The following is a 21,607-nucleotide window of genomic DNA, read 5'->3' on the forward strand; positions in this document are numbered from 1 at the left end:
AGTTGAATAATAAATCTGATACTGCTTCAATAAATTATGGGATTAAACCATGTATTTGGGATTTCCAACTGTTTTAGTCCAATGTGAAGATTCTGCCCACAGGAAGAGTTTTACACTGAATTAAAGCAGGTGAAAATACCTGTAGGGAACAATGGAAAACTAAAATAAAATGATTTGCGGCTTATGATTCTCAGCAAGATAGTGTGGTGGTGGTGGTGGTGCTAGTGTGTAACTATTAGAGCAAAGCAGGCCTCTTCTTTGTTCCCCATGAAAGAGAAAAATAGCACATCCACTCAATTGAATATGTTGCTAAAGTGATATGGCCCAAATGAGTAGTTAAACATGAGGAAGAACTACTTTAGCTTACATTTTAAGAAAAAATAAGCATGAAAAGAGATAGTTTGGAGCTATACTTCTGCCAGCATTTCAGGAGACACAGAATGACAGTTACAAAAGGGAATGGGAGAACTTCAGCTGGCTGTTTCCTAAACATCACTCATCCTCGCTAGACAACCATCAGGTAGGTTACAGATTTCCACCACACATACCTAGAGAGTTGGTAGGAAATACTGAAAGACTAGATGTTTAGAACCAGCAAATACTATCAATTCTAAATACAGTATAATAGGAATATTAAAAATGCTATGTTTACAGAAATGTCAGAGGAAAAGGTTGTCCAAGCCTAAATGTAATAAGATCTTGGTGACCTATATGGAAGAGAGTAAGAGATAATGAAAAGGAAGCAAGTAAGGACTAAAAAACCTGGGACGTCTTCCCCACAAATATAGACATGAAAGTCAAACAATATCCAGGCAAAGATAAAAATAAAGTGATGAAGATAATTTTTATGTTGACATATGCACTGACTCCCAGTGGAAAGTGTAACTGAGGGGAACTTACTTGAAGTTAGTAAGGGATATTCAAGGAAGGTGGGCCCCCTTAGGATATAAAAAAAGAGAGCAAACAGTGAAAGCTACCATAACACACACAGTTCACTTTCCTGGAAAATACTACAGAATGGAGTACATCAGGTTCCAGTTTGCATGCATAACTCTGGAAAAAACACAGTGAAGGTCACTTTGTGGTAACCTGGGAATGTTCTTGATGGGAACAGATCCAGGAGTTGTTAAAAGGTTACAGCATGTATCACTGTCCGGTCTCAAGGGCATTCAGTCACAAACTTAGTCTGACAGAGACTAAGTCTGACAAAGACTAAGTTTGTTTTCTGTGTGTTGCTGGGTATTTTTCCTTCATTCTCTCCTTTTTTCATGCTGAGCCTGAAGACACCTTAGCTTTCCTCATCACCTGCACTAGCTATTCATCTTCAGTAGTATTTCTTAGTGGAGGAAATCTTTATTCTCTCCGTAAAATGGAGATGGTTGTAAAGACGATGGCATGTTCTCTCCACATTATCAATATTGTCTGCTGGTTGAAAGTAAGGAATTAGAAAGGGGTAGATAGAAGTAAGGGCAGAGGAAAATCTCCGAATGTCTGTTAGACTTTGTTTAGGGGCTGAAGAGTGACTGGCAGCAAGTAAGTCCTTATCTGGATTACCTATTGTTTAGTATTATCCATGTTACTGCTTCCTTTTTTTGCAACAGATACTCAGTTGAACCTTGAACATCACAAGTTTGAACTGTGTGGGTCCACTTATTGCAGATTTTTAAAAATAAACACTGTAAATATATTTTCTCTTCCTTATGATTTTCTTAATAATATTTTCTTTTCTCTGGTATACCTTGTTGTAAGAGTATATAATGTATTTAACATACAAAATATGTGTTAATGGACTGGTTTGTGTTAAGTCTGGGAAGAGTCCAAAGTTATACGTGGATTTTCGACTGTGAGGGGGGTGGGTACCCCTCACCCCTGTGTTGTTCAAGGGTCAGCTGTACTCTACAGTTTCCTAACCCTTCAGGGAGATTCCTGAAAGAATGCTAATTCCTAGGATTATCTTCTTGAAGAGCTGAGGTCATCTTTAACTTTATGGCTAAGGTAAACAGGTGGGAAACTTTAAAAGTGTTGGAAAATATGACCAGTGTAGAAAAATAAAAGACTTGTTTATTTTTGAGAAGAGAATCCTGAGAAGTAATTGAATGGTTCTTTCTAAGACCATAAATAGTTTTATCAAGGCTATGACCAATATTTCTAATCTTTACTAAGATTAGAAGAAACAGTCAAGTATAGTAGGAAGTGTTTGGTTTATAAGTATAAAATAAAATGTGATAATGTGAATCCCAGTGGTTTATACTGATATTAATTATAAAGTTGATTTCTCTCAGGGTTTTTTTTTTTTTTTAAAGAACAAGAAAGCTTTGGAAAATACAAATGAAATAAGTGATTTAAGTATATCTTTCTGGAAAAAGGGGGTTGAACAAGACATCTTAAAGTTTATTTTGGTCTATTAATTCTACTCTATTTTCCCTTTAACTTCATAGTGCCTAATACAAAAGAGGTTAGTAAAGTATGAGAATCCATTTGTAAAAAATGAATTGCAACCGCTACTAACCAGAGAATATACTTATACACGGCCCACTACACAGTCACATTTGGTAAAAAGTCCCTGCAGCCATTAGTGGCAATAACCAAAGAAGTATCTAAGGAAGTGCAGAGAGATGGAAACCTGAATGAAAAATGCACAGAAGAAAGTGATAGAAAGTAGCAAAGAAATGTCAAGGTTCTTCTTAGCTAACCTCAAATCCGTAAGAGTGCTAATTATAAGCAGTACACCTACAACATTTTTTTAAAAATCAGCAATCTCAAGATGAGTCACCTTAATTACAACAAAAGAGGAATCTAAAAGCCGATCAGTATGTGAAATCTCACTGTAAGACCCTTTAAAATAATTAGTTTCTCCTGTTCCTGGAATTTTAAGAGTGAACACTAATCTAGGAGGACAGGAGTGTAATAATATTAGCTACTATTATCACTAACTATATTAATCCTAAGGCAGTGTATTTTCTCTCTCCCTTATCTCCTCTGATGAAGAGCAGTATGAAGACAGTCCCTACACTGTGAATTGGAGAAAGAAATGCATTCAAGATATAGGAGAGTTTTCTATTTTTGCATGGGTAAGAAAATAAACATAATAGTAACTAACAAATACCCATCTTTATGTCTTATAATTATACTGGATTTTTTGCTGAGTGCTTCAAACAACTAACAGACACAGCACTAAAATGAGCATTTTCATCCTATGAAGTAGTAGGACATCTGGGTAGGTACATATAGACTCCTTTTCAGAGAACCGTGGATAGAAATGAAGATGCTAATATATTATTTTTCATTCATTATAGTTGCTCAAAATTCTAAACCTTAGGGGAAGGTGTGAATATATAAGTATCAGTGGATATTGTCATATTTTGGAATATGAAATACTCAAACACTGATGACAACAATTTCACTCTATCAAGAAATCCTACAATAAATTCAATAGAAAAAGTATTGAATGAATGCATAATATCTGCCAAGAGAGCCTCTACTAGTAGTACTTTCAACCATATTTAAGTTAATGCTTCTATACAATATAGGTAGGAACCTATTACTTCTAGAATAATCAGACCGCCAAAAGGATTACAGGTGTAACACCCATCAAAAGTCTAGTGCTGGTGTGCTGACTCCCGAGCACTGAGTATATTCAGCCCAACTGGCCCAATTCAGTGGGTCTGAGAACAAATGCACCAGACACTGGAAACAGACAGGCAGTAACTGTTTGCCAACGGCCAGATATGCTCCCAAAGACAAAAGGTGTGCACCTTCAGGGGAAATACCTTAAACCAGCAGCTTTCAGGATTTTATTGAAAATAACCTAGACTAGAAGATGCAAAGGTTATGAGACAGAACACTGAAGTCTGTTTCAAAGTCTGTGATTCTTGATTTTTACTGTGTGCTTTGTTCTTGGGCCAGATGACTAACCTCTGTTATCACCATTTCTATCGTTGCAATAAAGATGCTCCTACATAAAGGTATATGTAATAAAACATTCTGAAAATTCAAAATTCCTTCAGCATATTCCATTTCATTGCTGCCACTTTTGTGGAAAAGCCATAAACAATGGTGGGGCAATGGGTGCATGGTTAAGTTGAAGTCTTTCAGCTAATGACTTACTCCAAAAAGCAAATAGTGTTTTCAAATACTTCTGTACAAGTAGATGGACACAAAATGTCAAATGCATGCTTATGATTTTGGTACATTTGCAAAATACCAAAATAATCCCAGCAAGCCCTTCTATGCTCAATATTTCTGCAGATTTGACAGAGATTAAAGTCAAAAGTAGACAAACATGAACAACTGAAGCTGCCATCACTAAACTCAGACCACATTAGAAATTGTATGGACAGACTTGAAACGTGACTTTCTAAAATCAGTACTTCTCTCATTGAGAACATACACATAAGCAGTAGGAACATGTTTTAATTTAATGAATAAAAATATTTCCCCCTTTACAGCTGTGTTTAAATAAAGTAATGAGACAGTAGCTCAATGTGTACATGCATAAATACATATATGGTCACACACACCAAGCCAAATCGTCCTTCATATTTATCTTTCCTCTTTAATCTTCATATCATTATACCAAAAAGCTGCAGTCTGCCGCCTCAAATAGATTTTGATTCATCATCTTCCTGAAGGTGTAAATCAGAGATCTTGCCTCATGCTGTAGTGTATGTCCTTGAAAACTCAGTTTTAAAAATCCCAATCAGCTGGTGTTATGCACTGAACTATAAGTTTGTCTGAAAGGGGACTAATTCAGACCACCTTCAACACAGGGATATCTGTTGACTGTCTCAAAATACAAATATGGAAACCTGGCTCCTGGGATTTTGCTGGAAGTCAAAATCTGCTGGTCAGAAATGAAGACGCTGAATTCTCTAGAGGTGTCCCTAGCAGACTGTCAACAGTCCTTCCTTATTATCACCCTTTTTAGAAGCCCTTAATTCTTTTATGTCCAATGGTTGCAATTTGTGGCAAATATGTGTTCGTGAGATATGATTTTTACAGCATGATCTACAGTATAAGCAATAAACAAGGCAATATAAACAAAGTAAAGCTAAAGAAAAGGTGATTAACAATATTAAATGAGATGTAATTCAGAAGGAAAAATCTTTAACCAGATTTTATAACAGAGCTCTGCCACGGGGCACAGCTGTAAAGTAATAGCCTGTCTCCCCCTCTCCTGCAGAGAAGGAAAAAAATCTCTAGTAGTTAGAAGCAATGACATTTCACATGGTGAGTGATTCATTTGAGGGTTCTAAATTCTCTTGATCTTTGCTTGTGAAGATTGAGGGTTGAAACCCAAGAGCAGGTGGAATCTATTAAGACTGCTGATTGCCATTTCTTAGAGTGTTTGGTAAAATAGGCTATTTTAAAAATTCAGCAAGATGGGCAGTGATTCTTCCTAAAACAAGTTTGAACAGTAAACTTTACCATTAACCTTTTCCCTGCTGCTACAAGTCATCTGGTAGTAAGAGCCATCCCACTCGGCTTCCCAGGACAAGCCCCCACGGGTTTCTTACCCAGGACTGTGATTGTGGTATAACTTTCCTGTGGGGGGTCAGTGTAGAGCTGGCAAAAATATCTTCCTTCATCAGAAATTGAGACATTTGTCAATGACACTTTGAGTTCACTGCTAGAAAAATTCAGCAACTGAAACCTGCTGTCCTTCAAAGCTGTGAAACAAAACACAGAGTTTGTGACTGAGAGAGAGATGATGGAGTCTATTTTCCTTACCCAGGTGAGGAAATGTCAGGTGACTGGAAAAGCAGCTACAGAGTAGAAACACTAAGTCTTTCTGCTCCTGTTGGCTAAGTACCCTTTGTACTTCCTGAATTACCATTTTGAGCTTCTGTAATAACCACATATAGACAAACAACCCTATCCAAAGGAAACACATATACAGGCTCCGGCACAAATAATGCCCCTTTTTTATTACAAAATATTTTATTACAAAATCATAAGGCATGTAACTCTGTAACATAACAGTATCACACTCAAGTATACCTTATGACATTTTAAGTGAAATGTTCAAATTAAAACTATAAATGATTACACCCATATTATCATCCTACCAACCACAGTCAAGCAGGTCTTACTTCTGCTGGACTCTGTATACGGGAGCATTTTATGCACACCCTCTGCCACAATTCCAAGTGCTGTCAATTTGCAGCCCTTGTTCATAAGTGGTTTGGGATTTTCTAGCAGAGGTAGGTAAAATGAAGAGAGAGGGAAAAGGTGGGCCTGGAAGTCCCCTTTGGGTGCTAGAGGTTCAGGAAGTAGGACTTTATAGGATTTTAAATTGTCTCTAAAAATCCGAGGCCTTAAAAGTAACAGTGGTTCCAAATTAAGAGAGAAAACCAAAAATTCATTAGTAATTTCAAGTCAAAATGAAAATTGTAAAAAACTTTATAAAAATTAATTCAACTTGGATATATCTTTATGTTTGATGTTACTCGATATTATTTGAGGTTGAAACTGCCAAAAGGATATGATCGAGGGCCCACAGAGGCCTCACACCTGTCCCACAGCTTCCTCGCCACAGTCGGCCTCCCAGGAGAAAGCCGATTAGGCATGAAGTAGGGAGTCAGAGTCACCGCAAAGCAATGTATGTGCACTGATTTATTTTAATCAAATATTCACTTTTAAAGTCCTTATATTAATTTTGGCAAAGGCTAGATTAGCACATAATGAAAAAATTTACTCTTAAGAACAAGAAACTGGCTTCTCTCCTTTTATCCTCCTTTATCCTCTTAAATATTCTTTAGATTTATCCACTTTCCCAGGTCATGAATATAATGAGGTAAAAATGGGGACAGGAAGGCAAAAGGGACATGCTCAACACCTGTTTAGGTTGGACACCAATACTCTCAAACAAATTTTCAAAAGATCTGATTCTTGTTCCTAACAAGCCCTGACACTCACGTGACGTGTTACTGTGACAGAGAATTAGCTTCAATTACTCACTTTTGCGATATTACATTCAGGACGATTTTGATACATGGATACTTCCATATACCAGAGGCGCTATGGTGACAGGAGATTTGGTTTTATCTTTACAGGTACAGGTTGCCTTGAAAATTTCAATCTTTAAATCAAACATATTACCTTTCAGAATGCTATATTTTCTTTGCCTTACCCTATTTGAATTGTTTGTGTGAGCTAAGTATTTGGGACTCAATTGCAACTCACCTTGATTTACTACAATCAATTCCTATTGCAAAGTAAGACTGCCTTACTTTTAAAAGGGACCATTCAAGGTTTCTACTAGGTAGAAAGATTATGATTGCATGTCTCTTCTTCCCTCTGAAGAATTGACTAACCTTTAAGCATCTAACATTAAATTTAAAAAAGGAGCCCTGGCAATCTCTTTATCAAGAAAACACGGAGGGAAAAAAAAGTTGCCATCTAATACTATAGAGATGGAAACTTACGCCTGAAGTCCCTGAAATAAATGGTCTGCCTGTTGGGATTCAGTAGTTGAATTACAGAGTCGTCACTCTTATTGACTTGGCAGCTGATGGTTGCAACTTCTCCCTCGATAACTGTCACGTCTTTCGTAAACAAATTCTGTCCATCACCTTTAAAAAAGGAGAAAAAAGGTCAGAAAAAAATTTCTATCAATTAAAATTTGGTTAATAGGACCAATTAAAATGAGAAATAGGAAGCATGTTAGATAATGGAAACCAGTGGCAACATTTGATAAGTCTCACATCTCTCTCTCTATAGTCCACAAAATGAGTCTATTAATCCAAGATAGATCTAGGGACCAAGACAGCCAAGCCTGGAATTGACATGCTCTCAGCACTGTGATGCCAACGTTCCAGCCTCCAGTACTTTGTACTAGCTGAGCGGTGTGTGGAGAGTGGCAAAGGTCAGAGTGCTGGCTTTTAGGAGGAGCTGCAGCTGCCACGAGCGGAGGAGGGGTGATATGTATATTCAACCTCAGCTCACATGCCCTTGAGCTGAGATATTGGGTCATCTCACAGAAAATGCAAGGGACTACTTAATAGAAGTAGGAAGGATGCACCAGTAAATAATCTTGTTAGTGGATGTCAGCATTCCCAATGTACAGTAGTCTCCTCTTATCCACAGGGGATACAATCCAAGACCCCTGTGGATGCCTGAAACTGAGGATAATAGCAAACCCTATATATACTATGTTTTTTCTATGCATACCTATCTATGATGGAGTTTAATTTACAAATCAGTCACAGTATGAGGTTAACAACAATGCTAATGAAATGGAGCAATTATAACAATATAAAGTTGGCTCTTGAACATCATGGGGGGTGGGCACCAACTACCCATGCAGTTGAAAATCCATGTATACTTGATTCCCCCATAACTTAATCCTGTTGACCAGAGAAGCTTTACCAATCATATAAACTTCTAACAACACACATTTTGTATTTTCTATGTATTTATATATGTATAAGTATATTATATACTGTATTTGTACAATAAAGCAAGCTATCAAAAAGAAAATGCTATTAAGAGAATCATAAGAAAATATATTTACAGTACTGTATGTATTTATTGAAAAAAAATTCATGTATAAGTGGGTCCATGTTCAAACCCATGTTCAAGGGTCAACTGTACTGTAATAAAAGTTATATGAATGAGGTCTCTCTCTCTCTCCTATTCTCTCTCACAATTTTTACATTTTTCAGTCCAAACCTAGTCCTGAATCTGTCTGACCATCCCCTACTCATGATAAATGGCTCGGTGTCGCTTGTTGCAAGGGTTCCCTTGCTGTTTGGCTCAATGCTTTCTGGTGCAACCCAATGCCGTCAATCAAAACATGTTTTCCCTTCAAATCTTCTGCCCACAAATTTAGTGCCTTTTCCATCTTAACTAGGCACTCTACATGTACCGTAGCTATAACTTTTGCAGTTGGAGGTGCAACAACAAAACTAGCATAAATTTCTTTTTTCTTCTTCACACGGATAGAAGATTTGTTCTTACTGTAGATCTTAGCAACCTCAGCATGGAATTTGTTTTTTCTTTCCTTACTAAATCAAGAATTTTCACCTTTTCACTTAAAGGAGGTACTTTACTGCTTCTCTTTGGCATATCCGAATTGCTAGCATCCCTACTCTTGGGCTTTAGGATCATTATTTAGTAAAATACAGGTGACTTGGACACAAACGCTGTTGTTGATACTGCAACAGTCAATCTAACAACTGAGACAGCTACTAAGTGACTCACAGGAAGGGAGCATCTAGTGTAGAGCTGGTGGACAAAGGGATGATTCACATCCCAGGTGGGACAGAGCAGGGCAACACAAGACTTCATCATGCCTATCAGAACTACTCATAATGTAAAACTTATGAATTTATTTCTGGAATCTTCCATTTCATATTTTCTGACTATGGTTGACTATGAGTAACTGAAACTATGGAAAGTGAAGCCATGGAAAAGGAGCACCTACTGTACAGGCAGTTCGATTTTTATATTGTGTGGGAATGAGAACCTACTCAACTGTAATTCTTTGGAATCTCAATAAAACCCTGGGAAGGCTTATAGTTCCGTTTCTTACTCTGCTCTCAGAAACTCACACCTTGATTTACCCAAAGTCTCCGGTAATATTGAACCATTTAGAAAACCTCTTTCAGAACGTGTCAAAAAGTCAAGGCTTTCAGATCCACTGATAAAGGCTTATCTCTAGATCTGCTTTAGTTCCTGGCTTCTAACCTTAGTGATACTGGTCAGGGCCTGTCATAAATGTCCTAAATGCTCCACAGCACAGGTAGGATAGAGAAGAGTTCAAGTCAAAAACAAAAGATGAAGCAATTATCAAGCGTCCAATTCTGCACCTGGCATAGCAGGAAATACAGAAGAGTAAGACATCGTTCTAGCTTTTTAAAAGCTGCAGTGTGGCTGAAAACTGATACCTAATCCCCACATATAGAACCAAAAGTGTAGTATCAGCAATAGCTATAATGGTGAATCAGGAAGAGGAAGAGAGAGATTGCTTTTGAGATGTATGATCTTGGGCAAATCTTTTACAGACCTTGGGCCAGTTTCTCATCTGCAAAATGGGATGGTAATTAAAAGCTATCTCATAGAGCTGTCGAGAGGGTTAAAATAGGTAAATATAAAGCATTTAGTACTGAATAAGTGGTAGCTGCTATCATCATCACCATCACCATCATTTCCCTAGGCATCAGCCCGAACATATGTGCTGGGAGTGGGGCGGATACAAGAGTGAAGGCTCAGTGTCCCTGCTCTCAAGGAGCTTGCTTTGTAATTATATGTCAACACAGCACAGCTATTTCGCTTCCTTAAAAAATTGTCACATTAAGAAACAAAGGTCGAAGATAAATATTATTCTTTAAAAAATGAGACTGCATAAGTAGAGTTGCAATTAGAATAAATGAAGGATTTCCACCTGCTATCATACTTCTGCTGAAGGATCCTTTTTGGCAAGACACAGTGGGAAAGTGTGAGGAGGAGTGTCTAGGACGACTTTCAGCCAAATTCACCTCAAAATAAACCAGCCTCTGGTAGAGGATTAGAAAAGAGGAAACCAGAGAGATAAGGGAGAAATTATTAGAGCCACAGATAAACAATCATTCTTGGTGCTTCAGGAACAAACCAGAATGAAACCCAACCTTGAGATCTCTGATCCAAGGAATTAACCTGTGTGTGAGAACACGGGCCCACAGGGTTTGTAGTGCGTGAAAGGATACATCTACCTTAGCCTGATCCAGCAGTGCAAGCATTGGGGGCTGAGCAGTGTTACAGCATAATAACAAAGAGAAAAGGAGATCACAACCGAGGAAGGGATGCTTATTTTCCTTAGTAAATTACTACGACAAACACAGAATTCAGAATCTAGATGAAGGGAGCAATTTATTCCCAGATTTGAGAAAAGAACAAGGAAAAGGTAATTCCTGCCCATCAAGCAAGCTTTTCAAGGTGGTTTTGCTGGCCCAGGTAAAAGAATGTACAGAAAGGACAATATTCTTATTTCCTTGGGGTAATCCAATTTAAATGAAAAATGAAGGAAAAATTAAACTGCACAATTCAAATGCTATAACAGTCTCAAAAATAAGGGGACTTGGCCTTAAGGAGAACAGAACACCAAACTGGGTCTACTGGGTTGTGAGGGAGATTACTTCTACCTGAAGGAAGTTTATTAGCAACACAAATGAGAATCTTCCATTTATAAAAGGAACACAGGGTGACAGACTTTAATCCCTGCAACACAAACCAAGGCCTCACAGATACTGCTGTCTCGCAACTACTGTAACGTAAAGCCAGTTGCAATTCAATTATGCTCTTAATAGAACAGTTCCTGTGGAAATAACTACATACTTTTAGTTTTTACTTGGAATCCTAGTACATTCTGAGTAGCATGCTCCATTTATATTCAGGCTATAAAACATTTGCACAGGGGATGAGAGCAGGGAGGAGTGACTACAATTTTGTCTTTTAAGGAATGAAGGGGCTTTTTGTTTGTTTCTTTAAAAGTCTAAACATTCTTAATTATTACTTATAATTAAGTAATATAAGACCAGATCATCTCAATGTGTCATTATGGAATAAATCATTCAGGTACAATTTTGGCCATCTGCAAATATCGGCCCTCACTATGTTCTGGCACATAACATGCTCTGCAAATCCATGGTGGTATCATCATTATTACTGTGTTATTTTTGAAACTTCTAAGGCTGACCTGAAATCCTGTGTCTCAGAAAATGACAATTCCTAGTTAGGTTAACATGGTACAATACCAATGCTAAAAATAACAAGTGATAATGAAATATTTTGCTGAAAGATGTCTGCCTTGGCTGATGACAATGGTCCAAGGATGTCACTCTGTAAAAATCACCAATAAATTATATGGGTCAGCTGGACGGCAGTTACATTAAACAGAGCTCCATACGTCAAGGCGCCATAAGATGGCTGAAATGGAATAATAATGACCTATTTACTTGAGGCAAAGGAAGTGAATGACAGTGATGAAAATATATGTATGTCAGTACTCTTAACTGCCTGAAGCCTTTATGTAAAAATAATTTCTGCTCACATACTCAAATATTTCTCCCAAACAGAAGGGTGCATTGTGACTCGATAAATTTCCCTTTGAAATAGATATCATGGCAATTAGGTTGTTACAAAACACATTTTGATGTGTAGCAGAAGGGTACAAACCAGCAACTTTGGTGCCTTAAATAATTCATTTTAAAAACCTTTCTGATTTTCTAAAACTTAATTAGCAGATGCACTGTCAAGTCAGAAATAACACATGTTCTGGGCAAAGAAAAGCAAGTAGGTACAATATACCATAGCTATTAAATAAGACTGTTAACAGCAAGGTAATTTATTTTAAGGGTGGAACAATGTCTGACATGTGTAGACATTTTTGACTGCTAATTGGTATATTCAGATGAGATTTAGGAGACAGAATCAAAATCAATTTTAATTTATATGGGCCACTGTATTCCCTATAACTTCCCTATTTGCCCCACAATTTCTAAAAATAAAACTTTGGCGTTGGAGAGGCCCACCCACTCACAGGCATGTTGCCATTGTAAACTAGAAGTTGCTGGGGCATTTGTTACAAGAAAGAGACAGCATATTACCTAAACAGGATAAAATTTGTGTTGATGATTAGAAAGGACCATTTCAAGCTGAGTGGGTTAGAACTGGAGTGCGGCTGGGGGTGTAGTTGGCTCATAAATCCCCTATTAATTCAATCTTCAATTGGTTTGACTCATGGATTCTTTCCTGAAACACCATTTTGTTACAAACTCTATTTAAATGACATTACACAAAACAGTAGCATTGATTGGAATCTATTTAGTCAACAATATGGCCAGCTGCCTTAGGGGGTGATGGGGCAAATCTTAGAGCAAGAAGCTAAAATGAGAAATGGCATTCTCATACACGTGGAAGTGAGGAAGGGAACAAACGTTTATCCATTGTTAGATGCTTTGCACACTTTTCCCTCTCAAACTCCTGGAGTTTCCAGTATCCCTACTTTAAAGATCACAAACCTGAAACACAGATTTTTTTAAATCTTCACCCAAGGATATATTTTTATTGTTTTAGAGAGAGAGAAAGGGAGAGAGAAACACGCAAAAACACATCAATGTGGGAGGGAAACATCAATCCTGTATGTGCCACAGCCAGGGGCGAACCCGCAACCTAGGCGTGTGCCCTGTCAAGAATTGAACCCACAACCTTTTGGTGCGCCAGACAACGTTCCAACCCACTGAGACACCTGGCCAGGGCAACACAGACATACCTTACTTAGTTGCCTAATGTAATTCGGCTACGTGGCCAAGCCTATGTTTGAACCCAGTTCTATCAGCTTTTCCAGACATACAGTTTTTACTTTTTAACCAGCCAACATCATGATTTGTTGCCAAGGTTCTATTGGCTCTGTCTCAGAAAATTTACTTGTTTTTAAAGAGGGCTATTTTCCTATGAGCAACTTCTGATTTTTTATTTCCATAATTTATCCAGAACACAATTACACACTTCAAAATAAGAGAGAAACTGTACTGAATGTAAAATACCGTGTTTACATTCTTTTAGCACTCAGCACACTTTGCCCCTAGAGAACACCTTTATTACCAGTGCATGGCGGGCATTTGCCAATACCGAGAGTTTGAGCCCCGCTGGCTGGCTGTTAATAAATACAGCACTTCATTTACACCAGGGGCATCTCTCTAGTCAAGTCTATGATAAAAGGGCAAGTCACAGTTAGATCAGAATTAGGTTTATACTATGGCAACTATGTAAACTCTTACTGACACTGAGGAGTACCAATGACTCTTAACTGGGAAGACACTTTGCCCAGAGAAAGAGCAAATAAAGTCCCTGACCTTCTCTTTCAGTAGAAAAATCATATTAGGGAAACTTTTTTTCTTTTTCTCTGTTGTGTGGAAGTCTGAACCTAACAGTTAATCAGCACAATCAGGTTGTCTAAATAGGAAAAGTCAAACTAAAAATACAGATTCATCCTCCTGATAATCAATGTTGTCATTAATTTTTAAAAGCCACAAGAGTTTTTTAAATTTTACAGTAATTAAAGGCTCAGGGTTATTAACTCTTTCCCTCCAAGAGGTATCTCAGTTAAACTTTACAGAGTCAAAAAACTTGCATGTTTTCAAAAGCCTTATTTTCTTTTTTTAAAAAAGATTTTATTTACTTCATTTTTAGACAGAGGGAAAGAGAGGGAGAAAGAGAGAGAGGTAAACATCAATGTGAGATTGCCTCTCACACACCCCCTTACGGGGGACCTGGCTGATTGGGAATCGAATCAGCAACCCTTGGGTTTGCAGGCTGGCGCTCAATCCACTGAGCCACACCAGCTAGAGTGAAAACGTTATTTTCTCTCATTATGTGAGCCGTCTGTGTCTTCAAGCTCCAAATGAGTTCTCACCCATTCTCATTTTTGTTGGATCCCGTTTTTATAACCACTATTAGTTACATCCCCAACTTGAAAGAACAGCCCTACTCAAATCAAACCATCACCAATAGAGGCACTATAATTCCTGTCAACATTTGGAGAGCTAGAACGAGATGTGAATACATTTCAGGAAAAAAAAAATTAAGATTCCGTTGAAACCCAGAGGGAAAAATCTTCCCATGTTCCCTCAAGTCAACGTAAAGACAGTGTTCACTACAAATCATTAACAAAGCCATTAAGATTTGATTTCTATCTAAGCAATTATTGTCAGCATATTTTGTACATTTCCTTTAAAAGGCTCAATCCTATCTTTCAATTCATTAAACTGTTCCCTGCATTTACAGCTTTATATCAAATCAGAAACCTATTTGAATTAATAAGAATTACAGTAAAAGTAATTTGAAAATAAATTATTTGAAGTTCAAGCCACGGAAGCTTTTGATGAAGTCAGTCCCAGTTAAATATTAAGGTAACATCTATAGCCATCTAATGTGCAGCCGACAGCGAGCACCAGGGCCCTAAAGGAAGGGCCCGTCCACCATAGACTGAGGTTAAGGGTAAGACCACACAGACATAAACACAGCTCTGTATTTCAAAGAGAGGCAACACTTCAACCTTAGTGAATACTTGAATATTTATTTAAAATCAAAAGCATTCAACCTGTGTGCTGTTTACAAAGCTCCTCTTAACCTTTGTGATCTTCGTCCCTGTTTTGCTATCCCAAATAGTGACGCTGAAGATGTTGACTGTCTGCTCCAAGGAGTGTCTATTCAATGGTCAAAATAATGGAAGCAAATCACATAGCTCATAAGCCTAGAGTTAAAATAAGCTAAGTCAACTCAACAAATAACCTAGCAGGCAACAGTATGTGACATTGGCCAAAACATTTTTGTCACCTTCTTTTTCATAAAACCCTTATTGAATCTAGGGAGGAGATATGACTAAAATCACACACCGGGCGAGAGGCACAGCCAAGAATAGAGGCCACATCTCCTAATGGGTCATCAAGGTATTTCTATTCTTGGCTATTTTCACTAACATTTATTGGTTTGTTTCTAATTACAAAAGCAATAGGGTTGTTTATTTATTTTAATTAAAAGCTTTGTTTTATATGTGGCATTTGTAACACTGTGGCATGGAAATGGTCAGTATCTTCTAAGTGACTCCTGTAATATAATTACTGTTGTTTCACTGGAGCTTAGGGAAGGGAAAAAGTATTGAATTTAACCTAATCTCTTTTCATAATCAGTCAAAGCTGGGGCAAATTTTTGAACAGCAAGTTTAAGAGTAATGCCTCAGTGCTGGTTTTTTCTTCAATTAAAATTGTTGAAGTCCCCTAAATACAAAACAAAAAATATCATCTGACACAACATTAAGTTACTCATGAATATTCTGTATACACATTGTTGTTTAGTTGACTAATGGCAAATGAACGTTCTCTATTTTAGCTTAAACACATACTACAGGTATGTTTGATTAGCACTGAATTCCAAAAGCTGATTACTATGCATGCCTTGATTATGTAATTACATAATAGGGTATAATGGCTCCTCTGGAGTCATTATGATCTATATGGCAAATATGTTTCAGTTTCGCGATAGTTTAAATACACGTTGAGATGACAGCTCACAACAAGGCTCCACTTTTTAGTCTTATCAGCTAAATGGGCATTTTCTAGTTCCATCCTAACATCTTGACACCAATTAAGGCCTATTGTGTCAAGCTGCATACACTTTTGAGAAAGCCCCTTTGTTTTCTAGGCATTCAAAAAAGGACGTTAATTTTAAAAGCTGTATTAAGCAAAAGGCTTGGTTTAAAGAAGAAAAGCTGAAATTCCATCCTTCATCCACCCTTCAGAAGGTCTGCAGGGAATCACATCTAGTTCATTAATCACTGTTCAGACAACCACAAGGGGGTTAAAGATGGAATTTCACCTTTAACTCCAAAATGCACGTGAAGGGAGAACAGCCAAGAATATTGATGCTTACAGTGATGGCTCGCCACTGTGCATTCAGCTCAGGGTCTAAATGAACATCAACCACACCAAGTTATAAAAAGGTCCAGTTCTATACATCTCATATCTTGCAATATCTCTTACATTTCGCAGCTCCTTTTGAAAGAGATAGTTATGATACAGCACAGCCAGATTTCACCTTTACAGTTCCCAAACCTAGTCTTTTGTGGATCTAAGGCCAACAAAACTTACCCAGTGAAGAGATTTTTGTTAATTCCACAGTCAACTAGTAAATTGGAAAGGTAGTCAGGTTTACAAACAGGACAAAAGTTATTGTAAAGAATTATGTAAAGTTTCTCTTATCTCCATGAAATCCTTTAATCTTATATTATTTTATTTGCAATTAGAGCTGCTTCTTCTTTTCTCTTCCAACAGAATGATCCCTTATTCCATGCCAAACCAAAGGTGACTTGAGTCTTGACTTTAAAGATGAATTGGCATCAGGCTGTTTTTATCTTTGTGTTTGTTGGTTTTCAACATTAAGCCTGAAGAACTGAGGTTGAGCACAGTCCAACTTGTATTTGCATACAGGATGAGTACCTCTTTTCGTAAAGGAAAACATTGGTTAGCTGTGCGAAAACTCCTTTCAAGGAAGACTGTGACAAAAGAAAGTTGCTATAGCATCTGTGCCTGTGCTATTTCAATTTTAACCATCACATTAACTGTCTTCCTTTTAAAAGACTCTGAGCTCAATAGGACTTTTTAATCAGTGCCCAAAGCACTAAAAGGGCCCAAACAATTATGATGCTTAAGGTCTGAGCTTCTTGATGCCCTAAAATGCAGAGGCGCAATCCCAGCTGGAGAATGTTTGTGGGGAGTGGCACGCACCCACTAAACAAGAATTACTTTTTCATTAAGATTCACTGATCAAAGAAGTGAAAGGCAATAAAAGAAAAAGGAATATACAAATAAACCACAAAAGATAATGATAATCACTAAATCGGTTTGCTCTTCAACCTGAAAGGTAAAAATCCCAGACTTTTTTCTCCTCTCACTCCTTTTCATAGCTGGATAGGTCTTCCATGGCCTTTTTGTTCATCAAAAAGATAGTATCTTTTTTTTTTTTTTTTGAGAGAAGATAGCCTAACCCTGAAAGAAAATGCCATCCAGTAGACAGGTTTTATGAGAATTAAAAGGGAGAGGGAAAAAAATAGAACCCCTACAAAAGTAGAAAAGTCACTGTTTTATTTGCTTGTGAGATAGCATTGAAATCACCTTGTGGAAGAGTCATTTTAAGCCTGTTCAATCTGCTTTGAGGCTCTTGGGAAAAAAGGGGCTCAAAAATATTAATTAAAAAAGAACCACAGTCATCCACCTTGGACTTTGGAGGAGAACCATCTGAAGACAGAGGCTTCTTATAAAACTAATTGTGTTGGTAAAGCAAGTAGTTTCTTCTCAGTGGTATGATGCTTTGATGCCCACTCATGGCCCAAGAAGAATACAGAACAGTTGTAGAATGAGCCTGCTTCAGTGGCAATTCAAAGCTGGGTGGTGTCCAGCATTTCAAAATACATTGTTTCCTTTAGATAAAATGTGCTGAGACCAGTGGTTGATCTTCTGCATCAACCACTTGGCTAATGAACTATATACTATGATACTATATTCTCTATAATGAGTACTTTGCAAAGTGAAAACCAGTTGTACAAAATTTTGCTGGGTGTGAGCAGGGAGTACTGGGGAAGAAATGTGTATGCTAAAGGGCATGAATTGTGCAAACTACAAGGTGATAGCTGACAAAGCACAGACTCTCACACCATCCAGTGTGGTGGTCATGAGTCCCAGTTAGCTTAGCCTGGGATAATGGGGGGTCAAACAATTGTAACTCACATATTGAGATAACTACACTTCCCAAATCACAAGCTATTAATAACTAAATTAAAAGTTTACATGTTATGGCTCAACATACATATTAAAATATTTGAAAACCAAAAAGAAAGATACAAATATTAGGCTCTATTATGCTTATAAAGACTTAAGCGAATGTGGACTTCGCTCAAACCTCAGGAGATCTGAGTAGCTGTATCATTTTTTTTATACAATGCTGCTGCCCTCTGTTGAGCTCTCACTCTGTACAAAATATAATGTTGCCTTTTTCTAACCAAATGAAAACAAAACATTTAGATTTCAAGCTATGGAGATGGTTGACTGACCATCTGCTGTGGTCACTGTGACTTAACTGTTTTCTCTCAATGCCCGTAAGTCATAAGCGTAATAGAGCCGCAGGCTGTTTACACTACTTGGTGCTACTAACTGCTCCTCTCTCTCTCTATTTTTTTTTTTTACAATTGAACTTCCTTACAACTCAATCGCAAGTCTCAGTGGAGATGGCACATGTATTTCCCTTATTTTTTATACCCTGCTTTTAAGTACTCAATTTAATATCAATCTCCCTTTGACAAGAGGTACCATGACTAAATGGGTAACTTTTCTTCTTTTTTTTAAAGATTTTATTTATTTATTTTTAGAGAGGGGAAGGGAGCAAGAAAGAGAGGGAAGCATCAGTGTGTGGTGACCTTTCACGTGCCCCCTACTGGGGAACTGGCCTGCAACCCAGGCATGTGCCCTGACTGGGAATCCAATGCTTTGGTACACACACCTGCCCTCTATCCACTGAGCCACACCAGCCAGGGCTTAAATGGGTTACTTTTTATTTCAACTTACTAAAATCTGATTTCTTCCCTTCGCATTTCCTTTCAGGCTGTTAAAAGACTAACAATTAGTATAAGATATTTAAAATCACAGGCTATAACATTTAATTACAATTACTACACACAGGGAAGAAAAGGGAAGTGACTGCTTTTTCTTACCTCTGGAGGCAAGAGAAACAAATTATTTATTTTCCAAAGTGTTCATTACTGTTTTAATGTTTTGAGTATAAAGAAGTTTTCTGGAGGGGACATTATTTTAATCATCTGCATGATAACAATAGCTAACATATTTTTAAAATGTCTTCTCTCTGCCAGGTGCTATCCCTCATTTTTTTACATTATCTCATTTAATCCTCATAACAGTATCATCTTATCATCATCCCCATTATACAGTTAAGAAAACTGAGATTTAAAAAGATTATGTGTTGGAAGTACTATGTGAAACTATGTCTATTTAAGTCTAGATCTGGTGCTATTAACAATCTTACTACATTAATAGGGTTCATAATGCTGAAAGGGCAGAGAGGACCTAATGGGAGAATCTACTATATCTCATTTCTATGATTTGGGAATAAAACTAAAGTACTAACCTTAGCATTTAAAGGAATTTGAAGCCTATCAGCAATATGCAACACTGATAAAATTAGCTCTACAACCAAAGTCTAAATACTGGGCCTTTCCTCTTTAGAGAAAAGATATCTGTTCTGCCAAATGATCTGGACTCAAAAGGCCACTCAAGTCCAACTTCAGGCATTTACAGTATCTGCTTCAAGAGCATTCATTAGTATTGACAATCTATATGACTTGAAATCTGGCTCTAACAGCAGCCTCTTTCTACATCTCCTTGTTCATTTTTCCTGCCAACAAGAGCCACTGAAAACCTTCCAAACTGAAAGCTTAGAGTGGACAGGACAAGCAAGTAAGAATATCAGTTGGAACACATCAGATATGGACTCAGAGTGCATGTCAGCTTCAACTAACATTGCTACAGAAACAGAAAACGGGGAAAGGGGAGGGGGAGATGTTTCATATTCTTATTCTAGAGAGCATTCCAAAAGTATGTAATATGGTGTGTTCAAGGAACAGCTGTAAACCCATGATAATCATCGCGCTGAAAAATGCTACAACATTCAACTTCCCTTCAATGCTGGCTGTCATATCTCCTACCAGGAAGCTGAGTACCTTTGCACTATTACATGAAATGACAATTTCTTGGCTATAAAATAGGGTCCCGTGACTAAGGCTGTTATTTTGATAAGTTATCCCCTCTATTATCCATCAGTCATAGAGCAAGTGGTGATTTTTTTAAAACTCCAGGCTCTTGAATTGCTGGGTGTGGGAAGAAACACAAGAGCTGAAAAGCTCTTTTCAAACCAGAGTTTGATGAAGGGATTGCATGTGGAGAGTGGCCAAAGGAGACTGAAGATTCTACTCTCATGATTGACGAGTTCCCAGTGCAAAGCTTGCGTTAGTGAGATGTGCACCAGAACTATCCAAATTGGTGCCACTATAACAATAACTTGGTTAGAATATTCTGAGTGTGGGTTACTGATAATTATCACTGAAATTAGAAATATACAAGGACATTACTTTTGCCTTGTTTTTCACTTGTAAGAGGGCATCTAAAGAAAAATGAGAGTATCAGACTCGAAGAACAGGAATTCGTGTTGCAGTTCTGAGCTTACCAGTGGTGAAACAGAGAACTGAAAGTCTGAATCGGTTTTAACATTTGGAAAAGGTTATATGGTACCTCCCTTCCAGGGTTTATTATGAGAATTGAGTGAGGAAATGTGTGCAACAGTATTTTTTAAACTCCAACTATGCTAAGTAAAGGATACAATCTTCTCTTCCTCCAACTGCATCAGCATCGTCACTGTCTACACGCAGCCTCCGTCCACAGTACCAGGACCTTCCTATCATCTTCCAAAATCTGCTGGAATCTTTCAGTTTCAGAGCTTTAGTTATTATTCTTTTCATTCTATGTCTAACTAAAAAGCACAGAGTAAATTAAAACATTTCCATCATTCATGTTAAACTGTAAATTAAAACCATCATAACTTTGAAAAGTATACAGCGATTAGCAGATATAGGCAGAAGACTGGACATTTGGAATTAAGTTCAATCTAGAGCATTAAAAATGTTAATTATTTTCTGGTGTTCCCTCCTTTAAGGCTACAATTAGTTCAGAGAATAATCTCTGTGTTCTAAGGATGTGTTAGATTAGTCAGCAGTATTAGACTAGTAACATAACACACCATTCTCATTGGGAAACCTCAACCGTCAACACCTCAGACACCTAACTAGCATTGGGAGGGAATGCAGCACCCCCATGAAAGGGAGCTTTTCCTACAACTGACTTCCTCTGAAGGCCAAAATTAAAATGAAAGGAAACGAAACAAAAATAATTCACACAAAGCTTGCTGACTTCCCCTTTTTCTTCGTCACACGCCCCCATACAAGTAGGATCCCACGAGTTAATGAAATATGTAGGACTATTTGGCCCTTGTCTAAACAATCTCAGCC

General features: G+C 37.6%; 1 protein-coding gene across 4 annotated transcripts in view; it reads right to left on the minus strand.

The window, feature by feature from the left end:
• Window positions 1-21,607, minus strand: part of CADM1 (cell adhesion molecule 1) — a 396,491-nt gene that overhangs the window by 58,411 nt on the left and 316,473 nt on the right. For all 4 annotated transcript variants that reach the window (XM_024570895.2, XM_024570894.3, XM_045204118.2 and 1 more), the window contains exons 2-3: window positions 7,428-7,574; window positions 5,517-5,669 (exon numbers count right to left, since the gene is read on the minus strand). In XM_024570895.2, coding sequence (XP_024426663.1) covers window positions 5,517-5,669; window positions 7,428-7,574 — 300 coding nt within the window. The remainder of the gene's footprint in view (window positions 1-5,516; window positions 5,670-7,427; window positions 7,575-21,607) is intronic.

Source organism: Desmodus rotundus, chromosome 5, assembly GCF_022682495.2.
Source record: "Desmodus rotundus isolate HL8 chromosome 5, HLdesRot8A.1, whole genome shotgun sequence".
NCBI classification, from domain to species: Eukaryota; Metazoa; Chordata; class Mammalia; order Chiroptera; family Phyllostomidae; genus Desmodus; species Desmodus rotundus.